Source organism: Myotis brandtii, unplaced genomic scaffold (genome assembly GCF_000412655.1).
Source record: "Myotis brandtii unplaced genomic scaffold, ASM41265v1 scaffold197, whole genome shotgun sequence".
NCBI lineage: Eukaryota > Metazoa > Chordata > Mammalia > Chiroptera > Vespertilionidae > Myotis > Myotis brandtii.
Window position 1 is genome coordinate 1,586,313 of NW_005357346.1, and position 27,824 is coordinate 1,614,136.

A 27,824-nucleotide genomic window follows, 5' to 3' on the forward strand; every position below is an offset into this window, starting at 1 on the left:
ACCCAGTTCTAAATAAAAAGAAAAAAGAAGGGGAAAAAAAGCCCAACCGGTTTGGCTCGGTGGATAGAGCGTTGGCCTGTGGACTGAAGGGTCCCAGGTTCGATTCCGGTCAAGGGCATGTACCTTGGTTGCGGGCACATCCCCAGGAGGGGGTGTGCAAGAGGCAGCTCATCGATGTTTCTCTCTCATCAATGTTTCTAACTTTCTATCCCTCTCCCTCCTCTCTGTAAAAAATCAATAAAAATATATTAAAAAAACACAAAAACTACCCAGTTCTGCCTTTAGAAATAAGAACACTTATTATACCCCGTTTTTCAGTGAAAACTCCCCCCACTTTTCACTTTTATGATGTTAAACAGCAAGGCTTTGAGGAAAAATGACACGTCTATAGGACATAAGGTACTATACAGGCACATGCTACCAGGAGAAAAAGGTCAAGAGAAGTCTGAAGCTTAGGTGTAGTGTCCCATGGTGGCTCACTGCGGGCAGCCAATCTGCCCAGGAGGGGACAGGCATCAAAGAAAGGAGAGGAATAAGCCCCCCATGCTACACTGACTTAGCTCCACAAACCACCTCGCTCCCTCCCCCGCCCATTCTGAAATCTTATCATCTTTTTCCACTCCCCATGGGTACTTAAGTATCTGATCTTAAAAAAAAAAAAAAGCCATACAAAATTAACATTAAAAAAATAAATTTATTTCCAGTCTGAAATACTGCAGAACAAGCATACAGATAAGTATTACAAAGAGCAAGTAAATCAGAACATGAAAAATGACTTAAGACAGGGATTCTCCCAAAAATACTCTGATTTACACACAAACAGAGTTTTAAAGACATTTTCCCACATTCACAGAGGGCAAAAGCTGTATTTGGGACAGTTATAAATGCAACAGCTATGGAAAGCATCCGATTTCTTTCTCAAATCATTTGATTAAAAATTTACACACGTGTTGGTTACCCAACTCCATTTCCCAGATATGATACAGAATTATATGATATTCTTGTTTGACACGTTACAGATAACTTTAACTAAGTGACAGAAAATTATCAATTCATTTTGTATTTTCTCATATATTTCATTCTTTTATTAATCAACAAGGAAAAATAGATATGACATGTACTAGTATATGCTTTTCAGAAATAAAGTATTCCAATTTTTATTTGTAATTTCAGGAACTCAACAAGTACATGATTATTTCAAATAACATTGATAGTTTAAAAATAAAAAACAATCGCGCTAGCTGGTTTGGCTCAGTGGATAGAGCATCAGCCTGTGGACTGAAGGGTTCCGGGTTTGATTCCAGTCAAGGAATGTGCCCCGGTTGCAGGCTGGGTCCCCATTGGGGGTCGTGCAGGAGGCAGTCTATCAATGATTCTCTCTCATCATTGATGTTTCTATCCCTCTCTCTCCCTCTCCCTTCCTCTCTGAAATCAATAAAAATATATTTAAAAAACAAACAAACAAATAAACAACAACAATCACTCAGAGGAGGGACCTTAGAATATATTTGGGGCCATGAAATCTTGATGTAAATAGCTAAGGAAGTTAACGGGTCAGCATATTCTGCCAGAGCTCTCACCAACTGAATAAAAAGGCTAAAGACAGATTTTAAATCCCCGTATCCACAAAGTAGCAACCATAGTTGTTTATCCAATTGCCCAGGGAATGTCTCAGCTATATTTTAGTTAAGTTCCTGTGGTACCATGATTTGGTCCACCCCATGATGACTTTTTAAAAGATCTTTGAGATCAAATTGAATACATTCATTATATGGATGAAGGGACAGCTAGAAACAGATCCAGGACCTGGAGTTCCTGGCTCCCAGCCGAATTGTTCTGGTGACACAGCCTCTGGGTAAGATTCTACATAATCGGTTGATTACAGACGATGTAATCGTTCTAGTATAAAGCGATGCATACGTGATGCTCGGATCAGAGCTGCTAATTCACTTCAAGGGTATCAAGGGTACAGCGGGTTGGCTTTTCTTGTTTGTGTGGACATAATATAAATATCACGGCTGTTAAATGTCATTACTCTGAGGAGGATATTCCCTTATCAGTTTAGAGAGTCAGGATGTGAACAACATCTAAATTCTCACTGTAAACAAAACGCAGAGGTAGGCACTGTGGAAACACATTTGGTCCTATGCTGCTTCCCCTGAGCGTGTGAAAGCGCCGACTGTTCCTACAGTATGGAGACTGTAGAGTGGTGAAGACAAGACCCACTCTCTTGACAAATCGAGGCAGCACATGCCTGGGTACCGTATTTCTCAAAGGAGAATAGTCATAAAAAATGACACTGGAGAGCCCTACCTGTTTGGCTATAGCATTGGCCTGTGAATGGAAGGGTCCCGGGTTCAATTCCCATCAAGGGCACATGCCCGAGTTTCAGGCTTAATCCCCAATAAGGGAGCGTGCAGGAGGCAGCTGATCAATGATTCTCTCTCATCATTGCTCTCATCATTGATGTTTCTATCTCTCTCTCCCTCCCTCTCTAAAATCAATAAAAATAAAAAATTTTTTAAAATGATACTGGAGCCCTAACTGGTTTGGCTCAGTGGATAGAGTGTCGGCCTGCAGACTGAAAGGTCCCAGGTTCGATTCCAGTCAAGGGCATGTACCTTGGTTGCAGGCACATCCCCAGTAGGAGGTGTGCAGGAGGCAGCTGATCAATGGTTCTCTCTCATTGACGTTTCTAACTCCCTTCCTCTCTGTAAAAAAGTCAATAAAATATATTTTTTAAAAATGACACTAGCATAGATAGCATTTTTTAAAATCCTCACCTGAGGACATGCCCTTTTTATTGATTTTAGAGAGGAAGGGGAGAGAGAGAGAAACATTGATCAGTTGCTTCCCGTACTCACTCCAACTGGGGATCGAACTGAAACCTGAGTAGCCCTGACTGGGAATTGAACCCACCACCTTTCAGCGCATGAGGCGATGCTCCAACAAACCGAGCCACACCAGCCCAGGGCTAGACAGCATTTTTTAAGCGGTCTCCACTAAATCGGACCACCCAGGCTGAGCACAGATTTCCTTATCTTAGGGATCTTCAAGGCAAAAGTATACGATGTGATACAAGAAATCATGGAAAAGCCAGTTACACATATGATGACATTTTCTTACTAGAAAGGTATATATTGAAGAAAAAAAAAAAAGCGAGTAAAAAAGCCAGTGGGTACAAAACGTTTCTATTTCAAACCGGAGTGAAAAAATATAGGTTACCATTTCTCCCATGATAAGAAGGCAGAGCAGAGAAGTCAAGATGCTGAGCCTGTGTCTGGCTCCTGAGCTGAACTAGAACATAAGACCAAAGTCATGGGTGGGTTCAGTTTGTACACTGAATGGTTTTATGGTCAATGTCAGTACCTGTTACAAAGCGCTTTGTAACAAGAATGTAAGAAACGGGAAACCGTAGTAGTTGTCTGGAAGTAGCATCCCAGCACTGCCCTTCGGTGGACTGAAGTGTCCTGTCGCTACACTGTACTCACACTCAGGGGGTTTGACAGCTGGAAAGGGAGCCAATAGGACACTTGGTCCTATTGGGTATTTTTACGTATAAATTGCACATCCTCTTCTGTGACTTAAAGGGATTAGACCTCCACACGATCATTTTAGAAAGCCATGTAAGCTTCCACTTTCCACAAAAAAGAAAAACATTGACTTTTGAAAAATAAATATCAAGAAGCTTACTTTGAGATAGATGATAGAAGACTAAAAATGGGACACTCGTTAAATAATGGTAGTGTTAAAAGGATGTAAGCAAAATATTGCTTCAGTTAACAATTAAGCAAAACAGTGACTGCATGTAGGAGCCATACAGTAATTTTCAAGTAAGTGTCCATTTCTCATAACCTATGAACCAAGCCTTACAGCTCAAATATCACATGATACTAACTTTTCCTTTCAGCTCAAATTGCTGGTTCTGACTGCTTGGACATCATAACAGTTTTTGATTCTTCATCTGTGGGACTATCAACTGGCACCTGTGGAAAGAATCAGAAGATGAGAAAGTTTATAACATTTGGCACATGCATTATGCGAGATCAGCAATCGGCTCAGGGATAAAGAACGAGCTGAGGAATAGATTGGCTTCACACTTCTTCCATGCACACATTTCTCAATAGTATAATCATAGAAGTATTTATTACTTACAGCTTTAATATCGCCGTTTGTAATTCCTGTGTTTATATTGTGTCTTCTCAGATCAGACTTGATTAATGCTGAAACAGAAGCACCAACAGTTACCGCAGAGTAAGTAGCATTGTACTTTCTCTAAGTAGTGCAAAGTCTTTTTTGATCTTGTCAAATTTAGCCCACCACAGTGCCATAATATTCAATAGCATCCTTGTGGTCTGAAAAAGTAATAGTACCTCTCTAAGCCATTGACTTAATTAGCAAGTCATTCATTAGTGAGGAAATACAAGATGCCAGGAAACAAGATACAAAGATGAACAGTGCAGTTCTTTCCCTAAAGCACCTTCCCATGTAGGGAGATATTGACAAGTAGGCACTGTATATGAACTGCAATAATTCAGGGTTGTATAAGGTGTCATGGGAGCAGGGAGGTGGGGTGGGGGGGAGGGGGAGATGCCCGTAGGCACTATATAATGAACTGCAACAATTCAGGGTTGTATAAGGTGTCATGGGAGCATGGAGGTGGGGTGGGGGGAGGAGGGGATGCCTATGTTAGGCAAAGGAAATCAGGGAAGGCTTGCCAGAGGAGACACATTTGAATTGAAACTTGAACAATGAGTAGGAACTTGTCAAACATATGAGAGGACAGAGGAAGGCATTCTGGGCGGGCAGATTACAGCATATGCAAAGCTATTGGGACAGGAAGAGGCCTATTCTTGGCACTAGAGGTAGCCAGGGATCATTGAGGGAGATGGCAGGATACGAGGCTGGGTTGGTAGGTATTGTGGACACCGTGTAAAGAGTTTACACTGCATCTGAGAGGGGAGGATGTTATCAGGGCTGTAATAGAGTGAAATGCTCTCTCAATCTCTCTGACTCTATCTTAATTCTAGCCTGCATTTTCCCCAAGGCTTTTAGGCACATGGCTCCTGCTGTAGATATGCTAATCATTAGAGGAATGCTGCTTGAGGCTTGAGTTGTTGAAAGAATAGCCCTTGCCAGGGGGTGCCTCTCAGAGGAGGTAGGAAAGTATGTACAAAATTATGACTGATTATCAAAGATTTGCAGGAGCCTTAAGAGCAGGCTCAGACTAGTAGGGGTCAACATCAGTGGACCAGGAACAAAGAGATTTAGAGATTTACCCTCTTCCCTGGATCCCTGTTGGCACCCAGATATCTGGAGTCCTCAATCACATCTTGCCCTCCCTCCTTTCCTCACTTATTTTTCCCTTGACATAAAAGAAGCCTGAATTCTGGGCTCTCTTAAGATGGATTTGAGGAATGTCTACGGCACCCTCATCTTCTCAAGCTGGTGGTGCCTTCTTGATCAAATGAACCTTTCCTTACTCCAAGCTCTGAAATTTTTAATATTGGCCTTTTGAAGCTTCGGGGACACGCACAAACTTTGGGACTGATAACTCAAGGAGCTCAGTCTGGCAGTTGCAAGGAGGATCATTATTGGCAACAAGATTAGAGACAGGAAGGTCAGTTAAGAGGTTTTAATCCTGCTGAGAGAGGCATGGTGAAGCATGCATATGTGAGAAATGGAGATAAAGGGACAAGTTTCAGAGATATTTGAGAATAGAACCGTAAGACTTGTTGCTTTGATAGAATATGAAAAATGGACACAAAGCAGGTAGAAAGAGTCACTAAAATGCTCAATAACACACCTACAAAGAATATAAAAAACATAGGGAGGACAGAAAGAAAAAAGTGGGTGACTTAAGTTTTCTCGTTTGGGCAACTGAATGAATAGATGGTGGTCCTAGTCATTGAAACCGAATGAATAGATGGTGGTCCTAGTCATTGAAACTAAAAATACAAGAGGAATATGTGTGATGAGAAGATGGTAAGTTCAGTCCTGGACAGGCTGAGATGCCCACAGAACATCCAGGTCTGAAGATAAATCTATGATTGGATGTAAAAGAGATAAGGGTCTAGAGACACAGATTTGGAGTTACTAGTGTAAGTGGTAGTTAATCCACTTAGACTAACTGCTCAAGGAAAGTGTGAAATAAGCAAAGAAGATAAAAGCTGGTGGGTAGTTCACTACTCTGGTCAGTCATAAAATAAAGTAAAATTGGTGTCATAAAAGTTAGTCTAAGGCGTCCTTTGAAATCCACATTCTCTCTTATACTTCTGCTCCATTGCTGATACCAACAGTTTAGAAATTCAGATATTTATGCTGAGCTAATTGTACACATGTAAATGACTTTGAAGAAACTGGTGATGTTGTGCAATGAGATCATATTTAAAAGCAGTTTAGATATTAAAACACTAAGCTTTAAATTGCAGCCATGATTGCCATTGACTGATCAGCTCTACAATGTTGTACAATTTGCCAAATCAAAGAGGCTACTCACTTATTTTTTTTAATATGGAGAAAATGTGTATTTTATCATTACTACTAATTGTAGAATTTACAAACACTATGAATGGCATTATCACCCACTTTTTTCAATGGATGCAGATGGGCTGTGGACAAATAACGTGCTTTACAGGAACTGCATTCAAATGCTAATTCCTATGTCAAAGCAAGAACTCCCAGCAATTCCAGGGGAAGAAATGTAAAAAGAAAAGGTACCACCTTCATCACACCTCAGGACTTCCCAGCCCTCTTTCCTGTCTATACAAGTGAATCCATCACACTCCCTCCAGTAAAATTCTCAACATGTGCAAGAAATTACTTAGCATTTTTAGATGGGAGAAGCATCAACGTAAAACATTTTCAAAGTTCTTTTTTCACTTAATCAATTTTCTAGACTTGATTTGTTTGAATTGACATTTATGAATCTGATTATAAAAATAATGTGAAAACAGAGTTCAAAACAGCTCCCTTTTTCAAAAGTTCAACAATAACAGCACAGACAGTGTTGCTCAGTGGTTGAGCGTTGACCTATGAACCAGGAAATCCCTGTTTGATTCCTGGTGCAGGGTTTCAGGCTCGATCCCCAGTAGCGGGTGTACAGGAGGCAGCCTATCAATGATTCTCTCTCATCACTGATGTTTCTCTCTCTCCCTCTCCTGTCCTCTCTCTGAAATCAACAAAAATATATTTTAAAAAAACACAGTAACGCCCTAGGCGGTTTGGCTCAGTGGATAAAACGTGGGCCTGCGGACTGAGGAGTCCCAGTTCGATTCCAGTCAGGGGCACGTGCCTGGGTTTCGGGCTTGATCCCTAGTAGGGGGCAGCCGATCGATGATTGATCTCTCTCTCATCATTGATGTTTCTCTCCCTCTCCTTTCCTCTCTGAAATTAATAAAAATATATTAAAAAATAATAATAACACTATTTGATAGACATATGTTACTTTCCTTGGAAATTAAGAGTCAACATGGAATTATTTATGACAGATCAGTAGTTAAGGCAGTTAAAGTATTACTTGCCTCAACATTTTGTATGTTTTATATTACTAACTGAAGAAAATGTGGGAAAACTCCCTCATAGCAGGATGTGCTTTTTTTTTTGGCTTTTTGTTTCGTTTTTAGAGAATTTTTATGAGTTTATTTGAGCAAAACTGACAATATATGACGGAGAGAAGATCTCTCATGCTCCTTGGGATGTTTTCCTTGGTGGGCACGGGGGACACTCACGCTCTTTAACATAACGAATGAACGACAGTGATCTTAGGTGGTTGTGTATTTCCGAAATAAATGTTTACCACTGGTAAGATTTCATGTTGGGGGATTCAAAAAGAATGATCAGGTATTCAATAAACATAAGAAGAAAGCCTTGCTTCCCATCTTCCGGATAGATTCTGTCTCTTGTGTTGGTAAAGGGCGGCAGAAAGAAATGAGCAAGTGAAATAACAGTAGAAGCCAGTATGGACCAGAGAGCACTACTTGGACATGCGTTGCTTCTGAATCCAATTTTACACTGTATGTCTGGACAAAGCATGGATCCAAGTTCTTTATCTCGCTCTTTCTCTGGAGGTGGGGCACTACCCACTATCCTGCTAGGGCTCTTCTGATTACACCCAAGAAGTGTAAGAACTGGTCAACCATGCCAAATGCTATTTCTATCGCCACCATTTGACTTCTTACACCACCACCACATTGTAGTAATAGCTAACATGATTAGGCTTGTCCTAGGTGCCAGACACCTCCACTGATCCTCATAACAACCCTCGAAGGCAGGCTTTTAAATACCCTATTGCATAAACGAGGAAAGGAGGATTTGAAAGGTGAAGTCGCTTGTCTACTGACTCTTGTTGCAACAGTTTTGTTTTCTGTGCAGAGTGATTGTATTGAATCTGAAACCTGAAAGATAAATTAACAGCTTCGTATCATTGGAAGAAAACAAATTATGGCCTGCTTTCTATCTCATTTTTGTCTTGAGTTCTGCCAAGCCAGTCAGAATCAGTATACGTGAAAATTAAACATAAGGACAATCTGATACAAGTACTTTTGCCAGAAAAATAGCCTGATTTACCTGTGAAAATGATGCCTACAAACATCCAAGCGCAGAGGAATATGTTTCCTGCCCTCGGATCATAGTCTGATGTGAGCTTTCCTTGAGCCAGGGTGAACAGAATTCCAAAAATCTAAAATAAAATAATTATTTTCATCAAATTTGCTTTTGAAAAATAAGTACAACATTTTCCCCAGAATTTTCTTAACGCTTTTACTCACTTGATTTGACTTCTAGAATCATTAAAAGGTGGAATTTTAAAAACAAAAACTAGGGTCAAACTCATCATCCGCCGGAATATTCGGAAAACCAGTCATCTCAGGTGGAAGGGAAGTCAGAGGCTTACCTGTGCAGCAGCATTGAGAAGACCGGATGAAGTACCTTCAGACTCAGGGTACGTGATTTCCACAGCAAACTCAAAGCCCAAGGGGAGGTAACCAGTCATGAAGAAACTAGGAAAATGCACCCAGAATTACAGGATTAGCAGAAGGGCAATGTCACACAGAGGCAGTCATTCTACCTCTCAGGCCCATTCGAATGATCAGATAAGGGAATGTCTTGAAGTTGGTATGTGAAAGTAAGGCACTTTTATTGTGCATCCACTGACCCCCAAGATCACAAGAACTGAGAAGCAAAACAATGTCTAGTATTTTTCTGAGAAAAATAAAGTTACTTGGACTAAGTAAGGCATATCCACTTTCACCTACAAATACCAAAAAAAATCCAATTTAAAACTATTTTTTTATATTTCTGAAGTATTACACATGTATGTGCACAGGATGAATCTTTTAAAGTTTAAAATGTTAAAGAACCCTTGGATGAACTTTAAAAATTAAAAAACCACAGTAGCCCTAGCCGCTGTGGCTGTTGGTTGAGCGTCGTCCTGTGCACCGAAAGGTCACCACTTCGATTCCCGATCAGGGCACACACCAAGGTTGCAATTTTGATCCCAGGTCAGGGCACCTGCAGGAGGCAACCGATGGATGGTTTTCTCTCTCTCCCCCTCTTCCTTCCTCTCTCTCTAAAATCAATAAGAATACATTTAATATAAAATAAAACCCACAGTAGTAATATTTCAGAATCATAACATCATGCTATTATTCCTCCTAATCACCTTTTGATACTTACCCAAGCACCCCTCCAGTAACAAACACGATGATAATGTATTCAAGGTCCAGTGTGAAAGTAAATATAACCATTCCCAAAAAAGACAAAATGTAAACTACCAGAGTAGTCTGTCTAAAACAAAACAAAACAAAATTGTTAGTATTATATCCGAAGCGCATAATCATCATGTGGTTAGCCATTGCTCTGTCCACACAGTAATAAATACTTTGGTTTTCAAGATTAGGTTTCCCTTATCTATGGAAAATATTTCCACCAAAGCATGGACTTCAAAGCTTAAATTTCAACAACAGCAGACAACAAAACCCACACCACATCTAATGCTAGTACAGGAAGGAATATTCATATGGATAACATCATTTTTATGTCTCCAAATGGGATGGTTCCCTATCCATATTTCAAGACTTGGGTTAAATTCTACCTCTTCCAAAATGCCTTTCCTAACCATTGAAGCTTACAACATTGTTTCTTTTTCTAAATTTCTTATCATTTTACTATCCAAATAATTGGTACTTGATGTCTATTGGACTTATGACATCTATTTTAGTCTGTATTATTATTATTTAATTTTTTTTATGTGACTGACTTGTTTTCCCCATTTAGACCACAAGTGTCGTAAGAACAGGGACTATATATTGCTTGCTACAATTCCTAGCTAACTTGAGAAGACAGCCAGGGCAACAGAGAACACATTGCTATGCCTATCAAGTTTTTTAATTATATAATGGACCAAAATTATTAATAAGTTTAATCCCTTACATAAGATCCCTTCATCTATAAATTTAATGGGTTTCACTCTAGCTACCATTTCATAATAATGAAGCTGTAGCAAGTGCTATCTTAAATTATGGGAGAAGTATCTTGGAGAATTCAAGATCAGAGGTAATTTGAAAGGGGTTAGATCAATGGTTCCCAAGGTGGGGCACATGCCCCACAGAGGGGCAATTTGATTTTTAAGGGGGGCAATGTGAGAATGAGTTATTAACTGAATTTTTTGCATTTCTTATGGTTGTGGGGGCCTCATATACAGAATATAAATATATATTGTGACATATTTATGCATTTCAGTTCTCTATTATATGTTTTGAAACTTTATTTGTTTTTTTTTATATCACTTCATATTATTTTTTTTTAACAATTTCTTAGTGATTTCTTGCTCAGTACTTCAACTGTCCTTTCGTTCTTTTATTTTTCTCTTTCATGGATGCCATGTTCTTTGGAAGCTTGTTTAGACCAAGTGAATGGCCTTTTAGGCTTCCTCCTTGTGAATAGGAGTTCACTTTTTGAATAATAAAAATTATATGTCACAGGGGGGCATCAGGATTTAGAGATGCTTAGGTGGGACATGGCCAAAAAAAGGTTGGGAACCACTGGGTTAGATAATGGTATTAAACATATTTTGGGCCTTGAAAGTGGACAGGACACAGTTCCATATTTTATTTATCCCATTTATTCACCTCACTTTCCTTCATTCATTCATCCATGTATTCCTCCCAAGCAAATGGAAAGTTTCTGCCTGTTAAAAACTGTAGCTATTTCTTTAAGGCTCAGAGCAAAAGATGCTGCCTCTGAAACCCCTTTCTCAGTCTCCCAGTTGGTATTACCCGCTTTTCCTTTTGTATTATCATTTTGCCGATTCCATATAGATGTACAATTAATAAAGTGTTTTCATATTATGTATTATATTATAGTTAAGTGGTGCTATAGCTGGGGACACTGTAGTCAAACTTTTTTTACCAAAAAAATCCTTATGCTCAATAATAATAATTTTCTGGTAGGAAAGAACAACATTTTGCTTGTTTTTAAGCTCACAACATGAGAAAAAAGCAGCATAAAACTTCTGTCAGAGTTAAGTGTTTCTCAGAAAGGACTTTTTTAAAGAAGTGGTATGCATGAGTATTATTGGAGGAGAACAGTTCATAATGTATCCAAGTTCTCAAACTTTAAATAAATATGACCCACAAAATTGGACAATATGTAAACTACAGAAACATTCAGAAGCGAAGGGAACCCAAGAGTGCCTAGAATCCAAGTCTTGTAGTAATAACACTTTTTTTATTTTTTTAAACTAAAAAGCAAAGTTTTCTTTAAAACCAAATGAACACCATACATCTATCTACCTTCGCTTACTTGTATGTTTTGGTATAATCCAGCCATAAGCCACAGAGAATGGAGCCCACCATTCCAGCGATCACCAGTGTTAGCCCAATCCTCCCAGCATTCTCCTCTTCTCCCTTAAAAGAATTTTCATAAGAAGTTAATCACACACTTCTAATTCTAATGCATCCTTCACATTCCCATACCTTCACATAGTCAATGGAAATAATCAGATAGAATTAAGCATACCACATAATAGGAAGACTTGGTCTGTATTTTAGGATGGGAGCGGGGGAAGGTAAAGCATATTATAAAGGACATTCTATTTTCAAACCAGAAAAAAACCCTAAAATATGGAGAAATCAAAAAGGGGAATTTTCTTGATCCTCCATAATTAGAAGTACAGTGATTTTTGTTAGAATTCCTAAGTAAGTCACCGATGCCTGAAAAGGAGGTTAATCTGACAGCTTTTACATATTACAACTGCTTTCTCCTTTCAGAAGCAAAGAGAGGTCAGGGCTTGATATTTACTTCTTCATATTTGTGTTGGTTTCCCTTAAAATGTTTTTTTGTCTTTTTCCATATAACCAGTCACACTATTTCTTTAAAAAAGAATAGTAATTTTAAAAAGGTAGGCATTGTCAAAGCAATAACAACTTTCTGCTTTTCATTTTGTGTGTTTTATAAATTAGATTAAATGTATTCTCAATTGCGCCCTAACTGGTTTGGCTCAGTGGATAGTCTGCCTGTGGTCTGAAGGGGCCCAGGTTTGATTCCAGTCAAGGGCACATGCCCAAGTTGTGGGCTCGATTCCCAGTAGGGGGCGTGCAGGAGGCAGCTGATCAATGATTCTCTCTCATCATTGATGTTTCTATCTCTCTCTCCCTCTCCCTTCCTCTCTGAAATCAATAAAAAATATATTTTAAAAAATGTATTCTCAATTGAAACAAATATAAATCTTTTACAGCAACAAGGTCATAAATCGTTACTCTTATGATCATGCAAACAGCAATTCTACTGCTAAAGGAAAATCCTTGGCCAAGCATGCAACACAATATCGGCAGAAGCTTACCTTATAATACGTCAGTATCATTTGATTTAATAATGTTGAGACTGAATAAAATGCTCCAGTCATGATACCTATAATAATAAGCAGAAAGCTATAAGTAAATGTACCATTACCAGTTCATAAAGTGCTATGGAGTTCTCTGTGACAATTGTGAAAATACAATATATTTCTCAGTTGACAGAGAAAATTAAGAACTCTTGCCATTTCAGGATGTGAGCTGATCAATGAACACCTAACTTACTAGAGAATATGATAGGAAAATTCTGTCATTACACCATTTATCACTATTTAGATTCTGATATACTGACCATGAATCATAGCCCCACGCAAAACAATGTATATGGCAATGAAGCAACATAACAATGTATATGGCAATGAAGCAACGGATTGCTTACTGAGCACCCACAGTGTACTTGAACTAATGAATGTTAAAGCATAAGGCACAATCCCTGCTTCAGAGATCTCACCCCTGCATCAAGACTGACAAGGCAATTAGTAAGACAATATTAATTAAAGAATACTTTAAAAGAGAGAAATAAAACAGCTGGTTATCAGGAAGCATATGACTAGGTTTGAATCCTGGTGTTTCCTTGCACATAATGTGTGGCTTTAGGTAAGTCTCTTAACCTGGTTGAAACTTAAGGTTATTATTTCTCTCTTTCTCTTTATTATTATTTCTCTCTTTCTCTTTATTTCAAGCATACAAAACAGTACAGAGAATAATCTGACAAACACTCTTACTCTTCACCCAGCTTTGTCGAACATTAACACTTGACCATCTTTGCTTCAGATTCATTTTTTAGACCTTAGCTAATCTTACCCTTTTCTCTTATTATTTCTCAGAGATAACCCTGATCCCGATCTTGGGAGTTATCATTTTAGATGTTATAATTATTTTAGCTATTTATGTGTATTCATAAACTACAATTAGAATTTTGTGTGTATTTAAACTTTATATAAATAATATATTATTTGTATCCATTGCAAGTTGTTCTCATCTCACAATATTATGGTTTTGATATTTATCAGTGCTGATATTTTTAGTTCTGTTCATTTGCTTTCTCTGCTGTGTAATAGTCCGTGTGTGGATACACTGCAATTTATGTATCTCTTATCCTGTCAACAAACACTGATCAATTAACACCTAACTTACTAGAGATTATGATAGGAAAATGTTTTCCAGTTTTTCACTAATACAATATTGTAATGATTATTCTGTGTTTGTTCTTATGTGTAAGGGCTTCTCTAAGTATATACCTAGGAGTAGGACTACTTTCTGGATAAGGCCAAATTGCTCTTTGAAATGGTTGCATCAGTTTACACTACCAGCAGAATTCCTTTACTCCACATTCTTGCCAAACCTGTTTTCACTAAATTTTTAAAAAATTATAGGGAGAGGCAATTTGAGTGATATTACCGGTATACTTTGCTCTGGTTTTGACTGGCATTTCCTTGGCTATTAGTAAGGTTGAGCATACATATGAGCACTACACACATACAAACACATAAATGCTTTCCCGTTTCCTTGGATTGCTTGCTCTTTTCTTATTGATCAATAGAGTTACTTTTATATTGTAGGTACTAAGCCTCTGTTGGTTATATACATTGCAGGCATTTTTCTCAGAATCTATGTCTTTTCACATTTTACTGATGCTTTTTAGAAAAGACCATTATTTTGATACAATCATCTTTATCAATCTTTTTCTTTCAAGTTTGTACTTTTTGCATTAAGAAATTCTTTTAAGAATACTAATGTGGTTTCCTATACTTCCTTCTAAAACTTTAAAGTTCTGATGTTTACCCTTTGTCTTTAATTTATTACAATTCATTTTTGTGTATGGTATGACGTAGAGACCTAATTTTACTCTGCTTTTCCTGTATGGGTAATCAGTGATCTCAGGGCAATTTACTATATAGTTTCTCTTCTGCCAAACATCACATTTTTATATCTGCATAATGTTCTAGTCATTAGAGCTCTTGACAAATATTCCAGATTTTCTCTTTCCAGGCATTTAGTGGCATGGCCATAGACTTTAAATGTGAGCAAAGGTGACATTTCCCATTTTCTGCTTTAGTAATCATGAAAGCATGTGCCTTTAGCATGCACTTGCTGTACAACTTATTACCTTTTGATAAACATCTCTTACACTGTTGTTTACTTTTCAGATGTTTCTATTATCTTCCCATTGGATTATAATTATTTCAGAACAGAAATCATATCTGTATCATGCTTCTTCCTAGCTCACACAGCATCTATGGCACTACTGTTGATATCTGATAACTACTGGTGAAATAAAATTAACAACAGTGAGGTAACTGTTAAGCTAGCTGTTGTAGAACTGCTTGCACATTTCAGGTATAAGAACTAATGGCACAAAGTCACAGAGACTAGAATGAACAGTATATAAGCATGTGGAGGCATACTTGTGTGTGTGCTTGTATATGTCTGTGACAGGAGGTTGGTTATAAATTTGGCTGAAAGAGAATTTTGTATTGGGAAACGGCGAATGATAAAAGGGCATAGGAAAGAAGCCACCTTAAATGACAGGCTAAAGAAATGAATTTGCTCTAAGAGATAATAGTGAACCACTCTACTTCCTAGTCAGAAGTTTTAGATTCCGGAATTCATTAGATTAAAAAAAAAAAAAAAAGAAAGAAAAGAAAAAGGAATTAATCCTGATAAAAGGGTAAGAGTTTAGGTCAGGGCATAATTTGTTATAACCTGTAAAACAATTATATACTAGGGTGTGTACTCCCCCAATAATGTAAACAAAAGTAAATGATTTATGAAGGCAAGTAAGACAGATATAGGACGTGTTGGTGGTGAATATAACTGTGCTAATGTAAGAAACAAAGAATAAACTGCAGTTAAAGCCACAGAGTTAAGATGAGTATCTGTCAGCTATCCGGAAAGATCTGGGAGGGTGAGAATTTCCTTTAAGTTATAACTGGTCAAGGTGACCTCCTTAATGTCTAGTTTTGATCGAGAAGTCAGGATAGACTCTAGTCTGCACAGGGCCAAACAAGACAATGTTGATGCCATTTCCCACATGGTTACAGCAGTCCTAACTGTAGTTCAGAAAGCATCTAAAGTACCCATGGAACTCACAAAAGAAGGCACTGCTTCTCTACTCCAGGTCTATTCATTTATTTTAAAAACATGTAAGAAAATCCACCCTAAAGTTTTTGCTTTTTTCATTTAAGTTTATGACTATGCTATCATTACTTTTATAGAGTTAACAACCCTACTGCACTAATGAAAGCTCAAACCGCTAGATTAAATGGAAAGAATCTACAATGCTCAAAGGTTTATAGAGACATCAAAGAAGATAAAAGGAAACCACTTACCATATGTGATCAATAGAAGGACAAAAGGCATGTTTTTAAACAGGTTCATTATTGAGTTCTTATAGGAGTACTCTGTAGGGGGACTGTCTTGAATGGCTGCTTGAGCCCGACTTGGTGGATAGCGAGGTTTTTCTTTGAATGCTGGAAACGTATATGAAAAGGTCATGAAATAAATGCATCTTCCTTAGTGAGGTGACTAAATTCAGTTTACATTCAAAGAGGCAGTGAAAGTCCAAGAGTAAGGCTTTTCATTTTTCACTGACTTCTAAGTGATGACTAGTTTGGCATTGAAACTGACTAAAACTCAGAGATTTGGCCCATTCAAAACTGCAAAACCATTAGCAATACATTACAAATTTGCCCACTGGTTATTCCAGTTTTAGTTAAGCAAGAGTAATCTTTATTAAGTATTCAACAATTCTATTTCTAACTTTAGTTCAATTTGTAGTTAGAGGTAACATCAGGTAGGAGCAAGCCAATATATTATTGAACTTCTAGAGGATTGTCTTGAGTTAGTAACTATTTCTTCTGAAATCTGGCATAAGTGTTATCATCTATCCAATCCCACCTCTAGAAGTGAAAAGGTCCAGGTGGATTCAGGGGTACTGCTTGCTGACTCACTCTAGCTACGTATGGGCAATCTAGGGGTAGAGCTGAGAGACAGAAAAGTGTGATGGTTTCTGATTCTATAAGTCATAGCACCGCCCATTTCTATGGAGTTAGGGACAGATTTCACAGTCTCAAAAGAGACTGCCCTTTTGCTGGGCAGGGAAGGATCTACTAACTTTCTGCAACAGATGGCTAGGGAGAGATTTCTGTAGGGTTTGGCTAGATATTGGCTATTTCTTCCAGTATCGCTAAAATCTGGTACATCAGAAATCAAAATCTAGTCTTAGTACTGACTCAAAAATTTAAACCAAAATAAAGTGGAAAATACTGTATTTCATTGAAATCTAAGATGGTCTGATGCTGGCATGCAATGATCTTGCTAGGTATCAATAGAAGGTTTTCACATAATCATGTCTCAGTTGGCACCAATGTTATAGGCCATCGATTTTTTTTTTAATTGTGAAAAGAACGCAACACGAAATGTACGCTCGTAACAAATTTTAAGTTCACAATATGGTATTGTTAAGTATGGGCATAATGTGGAACTTATTCATCTTAGATGCCATTAATTATTAAAAGCATTTTGATTTCAGAGATTTCTTGATAAAAGTATACATTTTAGAATCAATGAAAGAGAGTAAAGATTAGAAAAAAAGTAATATTTTCTAAAAGACCAGAACTTCTTTCTCGCTCTCTTTTTTAATAGTGGCTATTTCTTCCAACAATGAAGGCCTGCCTTGTTGTTTAAAAGTGGGCTAGATCGCCCTAACCGGTTTGGCTCAGTGAATAGAGCGTCAGCCTGTGGACTGAAGAGTCCCAGGTTCGATTCCGGTCAAGGGCATGTACCTTGGTTGCGGGCACATCCCCAGTGGGGAGTGTGCAGGAGGCAGCTGATCGATGTTTCTCTCTCATTAATGTTTCTAACTCTCTATAAAAAATCAATAAAATATATATATTTTTTAAAAGTGGGCTAGATCTGATGGACCTGGCTGTCAATCATAATCACGTAGAAAACTTAAAATAATACAGATTTTATGAGACTATCCAAGACTCAATGAATCAGAACCTCCAGAACAGAACCTGTGAATCTGTATTAAACACAAAACTCTCTGGGGGTTGGGGGCGCCTGGGGAGAGGTCAATGGGGGGAAAAGGAGATTTATGTAATACTTTAAACAATGAAGAACTTAAATTAAAAAAAAAATTCTCCAAATGCTATCAATACCCAGCCAGCTGGGAAAATCACTGCAAAAGAAATGATCCTTAAAGCTTCCATATAATACTGCAATTCTTTAATTCTCCTGTTTGCTGCTAAAAATTAAAAACTTAAAGTTCTTTACTCACCAAAACATAATTAACTATGATATAACTAAAACAGACTTCTAGTTTTACAGGTCTTACAACTAATTCAAGAGGAGACATATCTCATACATATTTACTTTGTAATATCCTTACATTGGAGGACTGGTAGACATAAATGTTTAAGTTGCTGCAATTTCTCCGCTTCCTTTCACCCTATCTGCTCCTTGCACTGTTGAGGAAGTCTGTTGTCCTTTCCTGAAAGGGTCCTAGTTAAGATAGGAAATATCTTTTTTATTAATATTGGTCATACAGAACTCACACAGTTGTAAAGCAAAGTTTCAGAGTGCAAAAATGCTTACAAGGTAGTCATGAATATTTACTGAATCTTAATTTTCTTCGGTTTTTATTTACTATGGTAAAATGAGTCTAACTGGCTCAGATCTGAACTCAAATGCAAAATAAAAACGATTCTTGATAGTCTTTAAATCCACTAGATTTATTTTCTGAATAGAAATGTGATCTTTTCATTTCAGGCAGTCAGTTGCCCTCTGGAACAAAATCAGGCGTGTATCTACCAGCTACACAATATAATAAAGTTGGGTTTAAGTCTATATGAAGGAAAGAAAAAGGAACAAAAAACCATTGGTCTGTGACCCTGTACTGCATTTTCAGAGGATGAAAGATGGCTTTTTCCTTATCTTTTGAAACTGAAAAACAACTGCCTTCTTACCCCCTTCTTCTCTTTTCCCCACCAAAAACTTGTGCCAGTAAAACAATTAATTAATTAAATGAGATAAGCATATAGTGTGCCTTTACGCATGTTTGATACATATCAAGCAATCAAATGTTAGAGGCCGTAATAGAGTTCTCCCAATAAGAAGGGGGTAGTAGTGTAAATTTAGTGTAGGGCTTGGGTTAATTTAGAAACGCCAGATGGATTATACTCAAGCTCTGTGAGGGAGGGTAAGAGAGTTACATGGCATGAACCCTCAAGACAGTATTTTAGGAAGACTGCTAAAGACCAATTTAGTTATGTCACGTTGCTAAAAACTTAAATTATAAAATAATTTAGGCTGTGCTTCCAAAGTATTTATGGGTAGAATTTAGAAGAAAGTAGGATTGTCTCTTAGTAACTTAGGACCTTTGAGTAATTAAGGACTTTTTAAATAACCCAAATTTTCCTCAACAGCAAATATTTGGATACATATTTAATTTATTCAAATTAAAATTTTAATTTAAATGTCACAATTTTCAACCTAAGACATTCACATCACAACTGTGTATAGTTTTGCTTTTACACTAGGCTTGATATCATAAGACTGGTCACCAAGCAAAACTTGACAGTAAGCCCTTTTTTTCCTATTCCATTTCCAGTCCATGTTTTACATTCCCCCACCCCCATTTCTATTTTCACTGTCTACTATAAACTATGAGTACATAAATAAGTAATTATGTACATAAATAGTTCTCTCTTAAATTCTCAAATAGCACAGGGTGATATACCCATGGTCACACTGATTATTGTGGGGTTGTTATATTTTTTTGGCCTTCTCCCTTAACAGATAAAAATCTTATATTTGTAGCATCTCATTATATATGTTTAAGCACATATGTGTACATATGTAATTTCATATCTATAGATATCTCATATACAATCTATTACTCTCACTTCTTCCAAAGATACAATTTGAAAACAATAAAGAAAAGGAAAACCAGAATTTATGTGAAGATTCATAAGCAATCGAAGGAAAGAGAATTTTATATTGTAATAATCCCTGTTGCTAATAGAAGACTCATGAATGCAAAATGCATATGAACTATATTTCATCTAGCAAATCAAATATGGCTATCAAAAATATACTTAAGAGTTTGCTTTTTAAAAATATAGATTTCTTTGAGACCTAAGCAAAACTTTAGACAATAAAATATATATATATTAAAGATATATAGATTTATTTTAAACCTTTGTTAAACTGCTAAAATAGTACAGGGATAATTTGTCCTTTTTCAGTAGTCTGCACACAACAAATATGCCACTCACTAACTGAAACACAAAAACCAACCATAAGTAGACTGGATATGTCAGAATATTCCTTATGCTACCAAGAAAATATTTTGTTCATTATCTTAAGGGAAATTAAATATGTGGCCGAGCTTCCTATACCTGAAGTTCATCTATGAAGGCAGTCTCTATCAAAACCTTCTATCGTCTTCAGCATACCTTTCATTGAACATTGAGGATTTCATATTTGGAGATCATAAAACTTGAATTTTTCGTTACTATTATAGCCATGGTAAAAATTAATATATAAATGAAAAACCCCAATTTAATCGTAAATTTTAATGATTAAAAGATGGCCTTTTATCTTTAAAGTGCCCTTCCTCTCACATTAAGATATACTGAGCGCCTAAAGGGCAGTATTATAGTTAGGTTAGCAGGTATGTTACTTAAATAAACCTTACCTAGCCCTTTCCCTGATATCAAACTTGTTTCCCATTAAAAATAAACTTTAAAAAGCAGACCTTCCCAAACCTTCTTCCAAACTGATGATGGCTGCTTGCAGCTGACTTTGACTGACTGCTTCAAGACACAGGCCCCGGCGAGAGGACTCAGTGACGGAGGGTGGCAGCAGAACTGTGCTGGCGTGGCCTAGCAAGTAGATAGTTGCCACAGTTTGAAATTCTGCTGAACAGCTTGCCACTGCCCAGGGTCATTCACTGGTCAACATTTTCAGATCCAATCAATTATTACATTGAGGATCCTCAGAAGGACTTACATTAAAAGGAAGACTGTAGCCTTTCTGCATCATATCAAAGCATTGACAAGAACTTGTCCCTGGCTAGGTTAGCGGAAGATGCAGAACATGTAGAGGAATATGCAAGGAGGAGGCAGTTAATGTTTGAAACCAACAGTTATCAGGAAAGAAAAGTTAGTAGGGAGGCAAGTGAGATGAATTAGTCTTCAAACCCTTTACAGTATTAAAATAGATGGACCATACATAGCCCTAGAGCTGTAACATTCGTTACCTGAGCAAGATAGCGTTAAGGCAAGAATGAAACAAGCAAATGGCATTTGCGATAGTAATAACAACGTTTAGGGTTGGTTATTTTTCTTTTCATACGTTTGTCATGCATTTATCTACTTAAGCTCTAGGGAAAATAATTCACTTACCAATTATTGTTAAAATAAATAAAAGTGTGGCGATGGCTGATGTTCCATAAAACATGGTACTGATATTATAAGCCAAAAGATCCGTGTTGTTCACTGTGTTGGGCACCAACACTGGTGGTAGCAAAAAGCCAACTGCAGTTCCAAGCTGTAAAATAAACAGTCCTGTTAACAGCTATCTCAGAAGAGAAAGAAGTACGTACTGCCAATTAATACAACACAATGAGGACAGCTAGTGTACGTGAGGTGCTTTTGTGAACTCTAAAGCACCACGTTCTAATGTCTTTTTACAATGGTACCATTAAAGAGGAATTGCTGACAGATCTCTTCCCTATCAACAAGCATTCACTGAGCTCCTGTAACCTAAATAATGCTGCTCTAAAGTTTGATGCTTACAATAAAAAAGGGAATAAGAATATGCAAAATAAGATTGCGAAAATACAACATTTTTTCCTATAGGATGGGAAAAAATATCTGTAAATTATATATTTGATAAGGGTCTACTATCCAGAATACATAGAGAACTCTTATGATTCGACAACAAAAAGACAAACATCCCAATTCAAAAGTGGGCAAAGGACTTGAATAGACATTTCTCTAAAGAAGCTACACAGCCGAAACCGGTTTGGCTCAGTGGATAGAGCGTCGGCCTGCGGACTGAAAGGTCCCAGGTTCGATTCCGGTCAAGGGCATGTACCTGGGTTGCGGGCACATCCCCAGTAGGAGATGTGCAGGAGGCAGCTGATCGATGTTTCTAACTCTCTATCTCTCTCCCTTCCTCTCTGTAAAAAATCAATAAAATATATTAAAAAAAAAAAAAGAAGCTACACAAATGTGCAATATGCACGTGAAAAAAAAATGCTCAATATCATTAGTCATTAGGGCAGTGATGGCGAACCTATGACACGTGTGTCAGAGGTGACACGCAAACTCATTTTTTTGGTTAAATGGCATTTAAATATATAAAATAAATATCAAAAATATAAGTCTTTGTTTTACTATGGCTGCAAATATCAAAAAATTTCTATATGTGACACGGCACCAGAGTTAAGTTAGGGTTTTTCAAAATGCTGACACGCCGAGCTCAAAAGGTTCGCCATCACTGTATTAGGGAATTGCACATCAAAGCCACAATGAGATACTACTTCATATCCACTAAAATAGAAAATAAGTGGGAAAATAAGAAATGTTGGCAAGATGTGGAAAAAATGGAACTCTGTACACTGCTAGTGGGATTGTAAAATGAAGTGGTCACTGTGGAAAAGTTTGGCAGTTCCTTAACAAGTGAGACAGAATTACCATGTAACCCAGCAATTCCATTCCTAGCTATTTAGCCAGGTTTTCAAACAAATATTGACTACTGTATATGAATATTATAGCAACCCTAGTCACAATAGCCAAAAGGTAGAAACAACACAAATGCCCATCAGTGGATGAATGGATAAACCAAAATGTGGTATATCCATACAATGAAATATTCAGCCATAAAATGAAGTATTGATACATGCTAAAAACATGGATGAACTTTGAAAATAGGCTAAGTGAAAGAAGCCAGGCACAGAAGGTCACATATGGTATGACTCCATTTATATGAAATATGTAGAATAGATCAATACAGAGAGAAAAAGCAAATTAGTGGATGCTAGGGGCAAAAGGAATGGGGAAATGAGAGTGACTGTGAAGTAGGTATTGGCTATTTGAGGATGGATGAGAATGTTTTGGAACTAGACAGAGGTGATGATTGCACAACATTGTGAATGTATCAGACGCCACTAAGCTGCTCACGTTAAAATGGTTTATTTTATGTTATGTGAACTTCACATCAGTAAGGAAAATATAAGGCTGAGTATGATAATCATAGAACGAGAAATAAAATCAAAGTACTAAAGGAGGCTCAATGGAAGGAAATATTAGATTCTTTGGGTGAGGGAGGTAACTGATCAATGTTTCTCCCTCACATGGATATTTCTCTCTCTCCACCCCCTCCTCTCTCTCTCAAATCAATAAACAGCCCTGGTTGGTGTGGTTGCCAGTTCAATTCCTAGTCAGAGCACATACTCAGGTTGTGGGTTCGATTCTCATCGGGTGCATATGGGAGGCAATCGGTTGATGTTTCTCTTTTACATTGATGTTTCTCTCTCCCTCTTCCTCTCTCTCTAAAATCATTTTCTTTTAAAAGAGCCAAAAGTGGTTCATTTTTAAAATCAATACACATATCCTCAGGTGAGTATTAAAAAAAGGAGGCAGAGATAACATTTACCAAATATTTCATTTGCTCCCTTACAAAATGCTAGATAGAGATAACTAAACAGGTAATTACAAGAGAGTAGTAAGTATAGTATTATAATGGAGAGGTAGGTGATAAGACTGGGAAGATCAAGTAATTTATGATCCAAACAAGAATACTACTCAGAGTGAAAGGGACTCCGGGAGTAATTATACTGGACAACAGGTGTACTGTCCCAGGCAAACTGAGGGTTACCCTAGATAAGAGAGTACTTCGGAGGAGCACCTTATATAGACTTGGAGTTCAGGAAAAGTTTCTGGAGGAGCAAAGATCTGATTAAGGAACTGGAGTTAGCCTTAGCCGGTTTGGGTCGGTGGATAGAGCGTCAGCCTGCGGACTGAAGAGTCCCAGGTTCAGTTCAGGTCAAGGGCACATGCCCGGGTTGCAGGCTCGATCCCCAGTAGGGGGCGTGCAGGAGGCAGTGAATCAATGATTCCCTCGTCGTTGGTGTTTCTCTCTCTCCCTCTCCCTTCCTCTCTGAAATGAACAAAAATATATTTTTTTAAAAAAGAAAGAAAGAAAAGAAACTGGAGTTAGCCAAGTGAAGTAGAAATGTTCCCAGACAAGGGGACATCATGTACAAAGGGAAGAGAGAGCATGACCTTGTGAGAAACTGTGAGTAGAGCACACAGTTTCCCTCAGAGCAGAGAAAGAGTAGGCATGTGAGGATGGATGGGGGTGTGGAGAGAGGTGAAGCTGAGGAATTGGCAGGAGGTTGAGCTGGAACGTCAGACATTGTCACAATAGTTTGAATTCTTTCTTCTTCTAAATGTCAGAGTTCTCGGTCAGATTTGAAAACTTTAAAAGAAGTCCTTGGCAACCACAACCTCCAAGTTATTCTTGGTGACCTTGCTATACCCCTGGCTATAATCTTGGGACCAGAGAGGCATATAAAAAGTCATCTTAGACCGTTTGAATTTTATCCGAAGGGCAATGGAAGCCGCTGCAGGGGAGTGCCCAGACAGAGCTATTAGAAAGACCACACTGGATGGATGTGGAGAATAGAGGGAAGAGAGCAAGAGCTGCGGATGGAAAGGTCGGTTAGCAAGCTCTCTAGGTGACGGCTGCAGGCAGCCAAAGCTAAGACAGTGGCAGTAGAAATGAAGAGAAAAGAGCTAGGAGGCAAAGTCAGTTTTGGTTGGTGGGGTCGTATGGGATATCCAAGTGGCCAAATCCAGCTGGCCAGTATCTATGAATCTGAAACTTATCCGTATAGTCAAGCAGTTTTTATGGAGACTCTACGATGTGCCAGGCATTGTAACAAATGCTGGTGATACAAGTGTGTACATTCAGACCTTGTGCCTATTTTCATGAAATTTACAATCTGATGGTAGGGATGGGAAGTGAGTAATAAAGAATGGTTAATATACAAATATATAAATATACCAGACAGTGATAAGCACTACATAGAGAATTAAAGTATAATTATGTAATAAGAGAATGATTGGACAACTCTAAATGGGATTGTCAAGAATTGCCACTGAGTGATATTTAAAATGAATTTAAACTGAGAACTCAGTGACAATAAGGATGTAATAATGTCATCCTAAGCAGGAAGAACATCCCAGGCAGAGGGAATGCTTCTGCAAAGGTGCTTATGCAAAATGCAAGTTTAGTATTGTTTAAGGAACCAAATAAGACATATTAGTAAGGTTGTATAATTCAAAGTAGAGTTTAGATTTTAAGTACTATGGGAAATCATTGGCAAGTTCAAAGCAGGGCAATGGCTTGATATGTTTTGAAAGGTTCTCTCAGGTTAGAGACCTGGCAATATTAGATGGTTAATTTAAATCTAGAATTCAGGGGTCAGACAGACTTGAGTGTGAATGTTGGCACTAATTAGCTATGTGACTTTCAGGAAATAATTTCGTCCCTTCAAGACTCAATTTCTGTATCTATAAATTGGGGAGAATCATAGTTCCTACCTTACATTACTAAATTAAATGACACATGCAAGTAAAGGACTTAATATGGTGCCAGGTTTTAATGAGTGCTGAATAATGTTGTATATTATTATAAATGATCACTCCATAATCTAGGCTGAAGTTGCACACATGGGGGTCATGAGCTACTGGAGTCAAGGAAGGATGAGAACACCCAGGGAGATATAGGAAGAAGGCCCAGAGATGTGCTGATGGTTAGAGGGAAATCTACCTATGAGAAGACATTTCCATTTATTATCCATGAAATAGATAATCCATGGCTATGGAGTTGATAATATTTGTCATGCTCAATGAAGTCTTAATCTTGAATATAATTTTGTAAATGTAAAATATTTTTTTAAATATATTTTATTGGTTTTTTACAGAGAGGATGGGAGAGGGATAGAGAGTTAGAAACATCGATAAGAGAGAAACATCGATCAGCTGCCTCCTGCACACCCCCTACTGGGGATGTGCCCGCAACCAAGGTACATGCCCTTGACCGGAATCGAACCTGGGACCCTTCAGTCCGCAGGCCGGGGCTCTTCCACTGAGCCAAACCGGTTAGGGCATGTAAATGTACAATACATTAAGTAAACAGTTCCTATCCAAGCATGCAGAAGCAAACAACTAAAATATTGGTCATAAAATATTTTGGATACAAAACAACTATAGTTCAAGCTACCCCTTCTGCACTTTTAGAGAAAGGAAATAAATATAAAGCATGTAGAGTTTGTCTTTTTTAAATGGATTTTAAATAAATCTTACTGTGATCTTGAAACAAGTATTGGATTGGAAGTAACTTTTTTTTATTAGTGTTTTTTTTAATATATATATTTTTATTTCAGAGAGGAAGAGAGAGAAACATCGATGATGAGAGAGAATCATTGATTGGCTGCCTCCTGCACGATCCCCACTGGGGATTGAGCCTGCAACCCAGGCATGTGCCCATGACTGGAATTGAACCCAGGACCCTTCAGTCCGCAGGCCGACGCTCTATCCACACTGAGCCAAACCAGCTAGGGCAGAAGTAACATTCTTTTGTTACATAACTACATATATTGCTACATGTAGTACAGAGAGATGTGAAGTTCTTGGTGTACAGATTTTTAACTAGATTCTCCTCAAGCTAATGAACACTCAATACAATTTACATAAAGTATAGAACTCCATATGCAAAATTTAAGTTATAAGAGAATCAATCTGCAATTTTAAAAAACCACACATTCTACCTAGTCATGCTAATGGAATTGGGACCTATGGTGTAAGAAAAGACTAACAAGCACCTTAATGGAGACTTAGCAATGTAAGCCACCCTTTTACAATGGGTTCCAAGATCTGTGATTTATCTTCATTTTCTTACCGTTAAAAATTGGTCATTGGACTCAGGAATTTTGTGAGATTTTTATCTCTAGAACATCTATTTAGCAGTCATGGATAAGTGTTATGTACCAAGCACTCTGCAGGCTGCTACTATATAAAACTAAACAGGGCTATTCACATTGACCACTCAAATGGAACAGACTTCCCAGAATCCAATACCTCTTTTGCAAATACACTGACAGGGGTGACAAAAATAATACCTACCCAAGTCTCATTCATTACTGCACTGCCAAGTCTGCTATGATGCCAGGCACATAGGAGCCATTTCAGTTAATTATTTTACAGGTAATTCTCAAAGCAAAGTGATCAGGTGCTCACTTTAACCTGTTTTTTCAAAGTCTTTTCCTTACAAAGAGACCAAAATCCCCCTTTAAGCCAAGGCTGACTCCTATCCCTTTATTAGACAAGCCTCCGGAAGGTCCATCCGTATGCCTAGCTCACATGGCCTATCACTTTATCTGGTCCTTTAAGCATCCGATTCTCATCTATCAACCCTAGTACCTTACCTGATTGCCGAGCACGGCGGTGGAACAAGCTGTGGACACCTCTTTGGGCCCAAACCACACCGAGGCGATGCGGGAGGGCAAGCCCAGGATGAACACCTGGGCCACGGAGCACAGGGCCTGGCCCAGCATGGTGACCCAGAACAGGTGCTGCTGCACGCTGCCGCACTTGACCCAGGCGCCCAGGCAGTTGAGGCCGGAGCCCAGCAGGGCGGTGAGGCGCAGGCCCTTGGTGTCCAGCAGCCAGGTAGCTGGGAAGATGAGGGGCACGTACGCCAGCATGTACACCATGGACAGCCAGTTGATGTGCAGTGAGGAGACGCCGTAGAAGCCCTCGAAGACGTTGCTGATGATGCTGTACTGGATCCACTGAAAGGCGTTGACCATCGAGTACAGGCTGAAGATCAGGAGCACCGCAAAGCGCCGCGCGGAGAGCGCCGTCCGGGGCGCCGGGGAGCCCTCGG

At 38.2% G+C, this 27,824-nt stretch overlaps 1 protein-coding gene and 1 long non-coding RNA gene across 5 annotated transcripts in view; one reads left to right on the top strand and one right to left on the bottom strand.

Annotated features, from left to right (window-relative positions):
- LOC106725916 overlaps positions 1-8,882 on the top strand; it is a 35,242-nt gene extending 26,360 nt beyond the window's left edge. For 2 of the 3 annotated variants that reach the window (XR_001361922.1, XR_001361924.1), the window contains exon 3: positions 4,207-4,562. This is a non-coding gene — a long non-coding RNA (uncharacterized LOC106725916). Of the gene's footprint in view, positions 1-4,206; positions 4,563-8,784 lie in introns of those variants that run through there. The other variant, XR_001361923.1, reaches the window with a different exon arrangement.
- On the bottom strand, positions 1,388-27,818 carry FLVCR1 (feline leukemia virus subgroup C cellular receptor 1). 2 transcript variants are annotated; one of them, XM_014538785.1, is made up of 11 exons: positions 27,364-27,818; positions 21,269-21,413; positions 16,187-16,327; positions 12,842-12,909; positions 11,803-11,906; positions 9,676-9,786; positions 8,894-8,999; positions 8,569-8,680; positions 4,156-4,223; positions 3,899-3,986; positions 1,388-1,425 (listed from the first exon to the last, which is right to left on the bottom strand). In XM_014538785.1, exons 1-10 carry the CDS (start codon positions 27,745-27,747, stop codon positions 3,912-3,914), a joined length of 1,314 nt encoding a protein of 437 aa, XP_014394271.1. In that variant the 5' UTR covers positions 27,748-27,818; the 3' UTR covers positions 1,388-1,425; positions 3,899-3,911. The 2 variants fall into 2 exon arrangements, with proteins under 2 accessions (XP_014394271.1, XP_014394270.1); XM_014538784.1 differs by lacking the exon at positions 1,388-1,425 and having other exon boundaries at positions 2,856-3,986.
- Between the last annotated feature and the right edge of the window lie 6 nt (positions 27,819-27,824).